At 38.6% G+C, this 8,961-nt stretch overlaps 1 protein-coding gene and 1 pseudogene across 2 annotated transcripts; both read right to left on the bottom strand.

Moving 5' to 3' along the window:
* Positions 1-449: 449 nt before the first annotated feature.
* On the bottom strand, positions 450-2,290 carry LOC307109340 (olfactory receptor 5J3-like; annotated as a pseudogene). The gene is made up of 3 exons: positions 2,248-2,290; positions 1,513-1,967; positions 450-632 (listed from the first exon to the last, which is right to left on the bottom strand). The product of its transcript is annotated as an olfactory receptor 5J3-like (transcript).
* A 3,105-nt stretch (positions 2,291-5,395) lies between these two features.
* On the bottom strand, positions 5,396-6,334 carry LOC307109712 (olfactory receptor 5AS1-like; the record flags this gene model as incomplete). The annotated part of the gene is made up of 1 exon (XM_079788580.1): positions 5,396-6,334. One exon carries the CDS (start codon positions 6,332-6,334, stop codon positions 5,396-5,398), a length of 939 nt encoding a protein of 312 aa, XP_079644706.1.
* Between the last annotated feature and the right edge of the window lie 2,627 nt (positions 6,335-8,961).

The following is an 8,961-nucleotide window of genomic DNA, read 5'->3' as shown; positions in this document are numbered from 1 at the left end:
CATGCATCATAGTCCTGCATTTTCAAGAAGGCCCTGAATCGGTGAGAAAAAAGTCAGCCCACCTTTCCATGTCTACAACTCCCTGATTTCTAAATCATCCAGTTCTATTTTTCAGTAATAGCTCTTCTTCTTTAACAACAAATAAAGACTGTATCTGGTGTGCTTTTCTTACTTTTGCACAAATGTTCTTTTAATCACAAGCTACTCCATCCACTTACTGGTAGAAGTAAAAATACTCTATAATTTTAAGCACTTTCCCTATGTTATCCTAAGTGTTTATTTTGAACCATTTTGATCTTACAGAAGATATTCAAGAATAATACATATATACAAGAATAGTTAACTATCATTCATGTCTCATAGTGCATGATAGTATCTTAACTGTAGTTGTTTGTAATAATATATCAATACAATTTTAAAGAAATCATCTATATGCCATTAATGTGATGTTAACAAAGCCATAGACAAGACTGAGTAAAGTTGGAGTTTTTTCCCCACCATATTAATCTTTTTGCTACATCTTTCACATCCTTATTCCTTAGGCTATAAATCAGTGTGTTTAGCATGGGGATCACCAAAGTATAAAACACAGCAGAAATCTTTTCCTGTTCTAGGGAATACTGAGAGCTTGGCTGAATGTAATTTGTCCCAAGTAGATCTCGGGAAAGGATTTGGGGTGTTTATCTAAGGCATCCCTTTTGATAAACTTTAACCGTGCAGGTGTGGGACATTCAAGTCGTTGCTAGCAAAGAGGCTACTCTACGCAAGCAGAACCAAGGGCAGGCCCAGGACCAAAAAGACCAGAAGCTTTAATTTTAATTTTAAGTGTATGCAAAATGATTCAACTAACTGCCGGAGGAATAACATCACATGAAACATATGCAGTTGCAAATCACACAGCACTTTATTACTCATAAAAGTTCCTGATGCTGCGGGTACAGGTTTAACGGGATCCCGGGGGTGCTGTCCTCTGGGGTCTGGCAGCTGGGCTGGTCTGGGCTGGATGCAGGGGCCGGCGGTCCTCACCCCAGAGCTCAGTAGTGTCTTGTTCGGGAGGTACTAGCTGTTCTTCTGTTGACTGGCAGAAAGAGGAGCGTGGAGAGGCGTCGCTTGCCGGACTGACCAAAGGACGTGCCTTTGCGGCTGTCTTGACAGGCGAGCACTGTTGGCTGGCCAGGACCCATTTTTAAAGCCTGTTTTCGTACCCGCAGCAGTTCAGGTGGCTATCAATGAATTACGTCAATGCACACATGTTAATCTAAAATGGGGCGAGGGGCTACCTGTGGTTATCTAGGGAGAGTACTTTACTTACACATATGGTTATCTTAGCAAGTCACTCTGAGTCAGTAACTGAAGTTCAAATTCTTATGTATGGGGTACACATGCTTCAGGGCTGTGGGGAATGTGGCCTTAATATCACTTTAGGTTTCAAGAAAGTTAATTCAAACATTTTATAACCTTTCTAATATTTTTAGACATTTGTAAGCATTTTTAAACATTTCTATATTTTACTACAATATAACTAAATGTTTCAGACCCAAAGAATAAGGTCACAGTGATCAAGTGAGAGGCCAAGTGGAGAAGGCTTTGCTTCTCCCATCAGTTGAGTGAATTCTCTGGATGGCAATGATGATGCGGACATAAGAGAACATGAAGATAATGATGGTGAACATTGCAATGACCCCAGAGAATGTCAAAGTCAACATCTCATTGTTATATACATCAGAGCAAGAGAGCTTTAGAAGAGGCGGAATGTCACAGAAATAATGATTCGCCACAGAAGTCTAGTTTGAGCAGACCTATTGTAAGTGTCAATGAGTTAATGAGCCCACCCAAGTAAAATGCAAGGACCATCTGAATACAAACCCTTTGGGTCATAATGAATGTATACAACAAGGGGTTGGCTATTGCTATATAGTGATCATATGCCATCATAGAAAGGAGGAAGCTTTCTGTGGTTATATAGACTACAAAGAAGAAACTCTGTAGAAGACAGCCAGAAAAGGTGCTAGACTTGTGTTTTGATAGGAAATTAACCAGTATCTTAGGAGTACAGACAGTAGATTAGCAGATGTCACAAAAGGAGAGGTTGCTAAGAAAGAAATACATAGGGGTATGAAGTCGGGCATTTAACCAGATCAAGGCGATCATACCCCAATTACCTACCAGAGTGACAAAATACCAGTAAATAAGGGTGAAAAGCAAAAAGAGAAGAATCTGCAGATTAGGGTTTTCAGTTATACTTACAGGTATATATCAACAGATTTAAAGTAAATGATGAGTCCCTCATTCATCCAGTATCCTTAATAGCAAGGAGCATTTAGGTTTTCCCTATAGTTAGAAGAAAAAATATAACGTCAGCGGTGGACCTTCTGTGTACTAGATAATGCATCTATGCAGATTATTTTATTCCCTACTTCTCAGTTCAACAACATCAAATTGGGTCCCACTGAGTTCCTTTTCCCTATGGCTTATAAAGGCTACAGATCCTTGTGCCTTGATATCCCTCTGATTAGTCACTATTCCCTTAGACTGGTTACTATAGTAATTCCTGAGCTCAAAGGTCAAACCTCATATGGGACATGTGAGGTTCGCCCCCCTCCTTCCTTATTGTTTTCTTATTCCCTTTGGGCTTTCTTCTTCTCCTTCTGGATGAAGAGCTTCCTTCTCTTTATTTTGTAAATGTAGACCTTTTGCTGTTTCCAACTCCCTCATTCTATGGAAATATACTCCTTGCAGCTTTCCAGCTCCCCTATTCTATGGAAATGTGCCTTCTGCTGCTCTGCAGCCCTGTGCTTCCTCCATGGTCCCCTTAATTTCTAAAATTTCCTAAAACCTGTCTTTTTCATCCCCAAAAAATCCTGTTTCAACATTACTATATCATAAGAGAACAAATTTGATTAGAACTAATAGCAATGTATCAGTTATAAATTATGGCAAGTCTTTGCCACCCTACTTCACAGTGTTTGCAGCCAAGAGAAAGTTGGATTCTCAATCAATAGTCACTCTAATGGTTTCATTTGTCTTATGGTCAAAGAAGTAACGTTGAGCAAGTTTAGTGATTCTCTTATAGGGGTAATTCTACCATTGAGGGATGTTTGGCAATGTGTGGATACATTTTGGTTGTCATAAATAGATAGAATGCTACTAGCACCTAGTAAGTAGAGACCAGGGATTCTGCTAAACTCCCTAAAATGTGCAGGGTAGGCGTCTCCTCACCCTATCCCCACCCCCAACAGAAATATTAGCTCAAAGAGACAATAGTGTTGTTTTTAGAAACTCAGAGCTTAATTAACACATAGAAGATCAGTGTTGGGGTAAAAAAAAGTGAAGGCATTAAGTAAAGCAACAAAGATAAAGCCCTCATAGACAGAGACAATACTATGGTGATTGCCAGAGGCAAAGGAGTGAGTGAGAGGTAGAAAAGGTGGGAGGAATATAAATGGTGGCGAACAGAGACTTGACTTTAGGTGGTAAACACACAATACAATATACAGGTGATGTATTATAGAATTATATACCTGAAGCATTCATATAATTTAATTAACCAATGTAACACCAATAAATTCATTAAAATTTTATATTAAAAACTATTTTGTGGTTTATAAATGCATTATGGTTTATTTATTTTAAACTAACTTATTTTGAAAAATGAATTATAACTCTTAGGTAAAATAGCTCACTATTAAAGAAGCTGATTTGCTTCTTCATGCAACCTTATATCCCTTAACCCAATGGAAGAATGATTAGAAGTCAGCTCATTAATGTGTTTTTTTAGAACACAGAGTACACTAAAATTAAAAGAACAATTCAAAATAACCCATATGCCAGGTGCTGCATAGGTATTGGAAAATAAACCAAAGTATTTATTCCCTGCTGCCAAGGAGCTTCTAAAATGGGTGGGTCGACAGATATATCAATGTATACCTTCAACACAACATAATTAACCCTCACGCCCTCACAAGAAGGCTGCCTAGGAGGTGGAGCTTTTGATGCTGACTGACATAGAAACCAACCAATCAGAACCTAATCTGGTTGAACTGCGAAGGCAGAACCTAAGGTGAGGGCTGGGGAGGGGTTTTAAGGGCAACAGCTATTTGGTGTAAGGTGTAAGAAAGCTGTTCAATTTTTTAATGACCAGTTTGGCAGTATAGTGCATATGGCTGGCTATCAGTCCAGATATAGGGATTATGTGTTTTTTTTGTCTGCCAATAGCATCTCTTTCTGCTGAAAAAGGCTTTTACCCCCCATTTAAGCAATCCTATCCTATATAACCTATCTATACTAATAAAAGGGTAATATGCTAATTTAGACTGGGTCAACCAGCCATCTTCCAGATGTCCGACTTCCTTCTGGACAAAGCCATGGTGGTGAGGGCAGAGGCAGAGGCAGTTAGGGACAATCAGACTGGCAGGGGAGGGCAGTTGGGGGCGAGATCAGGCTGGCAGGGGTGGACAGTTGGGGGTGACCAGGCCAGCAGGGGAGGGCAATTAGGGGCCCATCAAGCAGGCAAGCAGAGGCAGTTAGGGGCAATCAGGTAGGCAGGCAGAGAGGTTAGGGGCAATCAGGCAGGCAGGCAGAGGGGTTAGGGGCAATCAGGCAGGTAGGCAGAGGCAGTTAGGGGTGATCAGGCAGGCAGGCAAGTGAGCGGTTAGGAGCCAGCAGTCCCAGATTGCGAGAGGGATGCCCGACTGCCAGCAAGGGGTCCCCGACTGGAGAGGGTGAAGGCTGAGCTGAGGGATTCCACCCACCCCCGTGCATGAATTTTGTGCACTGGGCCACTAGTAAAGAATATAATGAATCAGAGAAATACAAATACCATATGATCTCACTAATATGTGAACTCTCATTACACAATAAAATGATGAGCAGAATAGAACCAGAAGCATGAATACATGGAACAGACTGGTCATTGCCTGAGGGGAGGCAGGTGGAGGTAACTGGATAATGAAGGTGTAGGGATTAGCAAAAGAACATATATGCATACCCCATGGACAAAGACAATAGTGTAGTGAAGGCCAAGGGAGGGGGATGCGGGGGTGGGTGGAGGTGGGCAAAGGGAGGAAACTGGGGGACACCTGCAATAATGTCAACATCAAAAAATTTTCATTAAGAATAAGAATATAATGAATCAGAGTACAAAGCTTTATAAGAACACTACTTGAAGAGTAAATATTATTTAATTCAGAAATGTTTCACAGAATAGAATATTTTAGAGAGAATATTTCCATAAGAGAGGATGAAAGAATATTAAAGGAGTGAAAATGCAAAGTTATCTTTATTTCTGGAAATAAATTTAAAATAGTTGACACAAGTTGTTCATGGCATAGTCATCATGATGATATTGGAAGGTCAGGCTATGCTTTAAATATTTTTCAGTGATTGAAATTCTAATTCATTTGAAAATCCAGTTTCTTGCTAATAGTTTTTGGAGCGCATTTTTTACATCCTTGTTTCTTAAGCTATAGATTATCGGGTTAAACATGGGAAAAACAACAGTATAAAACACTGCAACTACCTTATCAGTGTTTAGGGAATAGCTGGTGGTAGGGCGTAGGTACATAAATAGGAGTGTTCCGTAGAATAAGGTGACCGCTATGAGATGGGAAGCACAGGTGGAGAATGTTTTGCTTCTACCACCTGAGGACTTAATGCTCAAAACAGTGCTGAGGATACAAAAGTAAGAGATAAATATGACCATGAAAGTGCTGGTCTGAATGAACCCACATAAGACAAAGAGCAGAAGCTCATTGATATGGGTGTCTGCACATGATAAAGCCAGGAGAGGTGGGATATCACAGAAAAAGTGGTTGACAATATTGGAGCCACAAAATGGCAGCGAGAATGTGAGGCAGACATGTACCATCGAAGTCATACTTCCACTGAGGTATGCCAGCATGATGATGCAGACACAGACTCTGCTAGACATGAGGGTAGGATAGAGCAGTGGGTTACAGATGGCTGCATAGCGGTCATATGCCATTGCCGCCAGGATGAGGCACTCAGCATCAGCAAAGCAACCGAAGAAAAACATTTGCAGGGCACAGCCGAAGAGAGAGATGCTTCTCCTGGAGGCTAAGAAATTCACCAGCATTTTGGGAGTGATTGCTGTAGAATAGCTGATATCTAAGAAAGACAAGTTGCTGAGAAAATAATACATGGGGGTTTGCAAGCTTGGGTTGATGTTATATAGGATTATTAGACCCATATTTCCCACCACAGTTAGTGTATATACTATGAGAAATACCAAGAATAGCATGATTCTGAGAGGTAGATAATCTGTGAATCCAACAAGTAGGAACTCAGTTGGCATGGTATAATTACTCTCCAACATTTTGGTTTTCTTGTTCTTCCCATCCAAAATAGATGGTGTTGGAATACGTGAGTTGAATCCAGTGATCAATGAATCAAGAATATCTTTATTCCCCCTTCTAAGGAAACAAATAGAAGGATGATAAAATTATAGTCATGACATTCTGTCTAATATATTTGGTTGTGTTTTTTTTTTTTTTGGTCATTTTATTTATTTTTTAATATATGTTTTATTGTTGATAGTATTACAGATATCTCTCATTTCCCCTCCTGTCTTCCTCCACCAAGCCCTTACCCACCCCCTCAGGTCTTTACTACCCTGTTGCCCATGTCCATGGGCTATGCATATTAGTATATAAGTTCATTGGTTTATCTCTTCTCATCCCCTCAATCTCACATCAAGGTATGTCAGTCTATTACCCCAAAATGTAGACACACAATGTCTGTAGATTCTACTACATTTTGAAAATAAAATATACTTTAATAAACACTGCATTTTTAATTATTAAAAGTGTGTATACAATTTTGGGACACCCTGTACTAATATATTGACAGAGTCCTGGTCTCACTTCTTACCCAAAATAGGATGGTACCTATGGTGTTGAAATATTTTCTACTGCTGTAAGAATATTATAAGATATTATTTAAAAATAAAAAAAATGTTAGTGCTGGAAAGAACCTCAGCAATTATCTATTCTTTTTTTTCTTATTTTTCAGATTGGGTGACAAAGTCACATTCACAACATCATTCAACAAGTGACATGTATACTAGTTATTTTTAAATCTGTGTGTATATTATTTCCCTAAATGGGTTATGGGGTCAAAGTTCAATTTTCCTTCCTTGAGTGTCCATGAAATTAAAAATGTTTAGAGGGTTTGTTGATTAAGAAACTGAAATCCCAGAATATTTCATTTCTCTTGAAGAATTCATGCCACACTACTTTGAGCCAAAATCAGTATAATCTCCTAAAAGAAGTTGAGCCCACTGATTTCCAAGGAAATCTCATCTGACAAAGCTGTTGTTGGTGCCCATGAGTGGATTTTTATTTGCTACTCTATTTGAAGTATGACTATAGAATGTGTTCTCTCTCCTCTTCCAATGGCATTGTGCTGTAGTGGTTAAACACACATAGACAAAAGTGAGTTTAACCTCAGATGCCATATCTAATGTTCTACAAGTCACTGAACTTTTTTATGCCTAAATTTCTTTGTTTTGTTTAACTGGCCTAATAATATACTATAATGCTGAAACAAGGATTAAATTAGATAACATAGCACTATTTACAGGGCTTGTTATACTATAGAAGTATTAAAATGTATCAATTATCTATTATTAATACCGTTATAATTATTGATGTTAACATCTGATTTGAAAATTATGTTATCTGACAGTTATAGAAATGTTGTGCATTTATTTGTTATGATTTGAAATATACTTGATTTGTTTATGACTTAATAAAGTCATTTTGATCTACTTGTATGACTTGTGACATTATTTTGATATATAGTAAGTCTTCACTTAACGTCATAGATAAGTTCTTAAAATTTAGGGGAAATGAAGTAAAACAAAACCAGTTTTGCCCTAGATTAATTGATATGAACAAGGTTAAGTTCCTACAGAGTCACATCAACATGACTATGAAATGACGTTGAACAAAATAGTGTTATTAGAGGACCTGCTATATTTGTTTATGGTTTAAATGAAGTTGTTGTGATCTAAAGGTGATTTTTTTTTACTTTGAGGAGGCCATGTCAGGATGATGTCATTAAAATTATTGTGCTACTGAGTACTTATTGATATAAACAGATTGAGGAGCCACTATGACATAATGAACTTTTAAACTTCAGATACCAAGAGTTTATGAGGACTTACTGAGTGTTTGGTCTTGGCAAGGCTACTCTTTGCTGACCTACATAGCTCTCCAAACACCTTAGGACATTAGCTCCTATCATGTCAAGACTGGTCTTAGTTGGCAGTGGAAACATGAATCAGTCTCATGAAGGAGATCATCTTGCCTGCCAACACCAGTACCTCTCTTCTGATAGGATAGCATTATGCTCTAGCAACAAAGGACTTTCCATTAATGCTGACGGCTAGACATCAGCTCTTGTGTGGCTTAGCTGACTCCTCCGAGAGCCAACTTGTGCACAGGTACACCACAACTAACATTAGGCTTTATTTCTTTTATTTCCCCTTTACCTGGAACAGTAGCATAGAGTATCTATCATTAGTTTGGAGTAGTTTATTTCTGTTGACTCATTAAGAGATATCCTGTATGCTATTGACTTGTAAAATCTTTTTGTTACAAATTACAATTCCCACAGCAAACCTGTGTTAAAAAATTGGCAAAGACAATCTAAGTCTTTGAGCATAACTGTACCTCAGACAAAACATGGAACAAACATAACATAGGCATACTCTCTATCCCCATGGAAACTAAGGTTTATCCTGCTGATGAAATTTAGCTTAATTCATTTAGGCTTCTCAGTTTCATTAGACCATTAGGCACAGTCAGTTTCCCCCCTCATAACAATAAGGAACACGATGAATCAGACAGTGAATTTTGGAAACTGTCATGGTTAAGGTAAGGTTAGAATTATGGCCCACTCCATCTTCTACCCACTCCCCCAGCCTACAGAGTCAGTGAA

Source organism: Cnephaeus nilssonii (assembly GCF_951640355.1).
Source record: "Cnephaeus nilssonii genome assembly, chromosome: 13".
Classification (NCBI taxonomy): domain Eukaryota; kingdom Metazoa; phylum Chordata; class Mammalia; order Chiroptera; family Vespertilionidae; genus Cnephaeus; species Cnephaeus nilssonii.
This window is presented reverse-complemented; position numbering and strand designations above follow the sequence as displayed.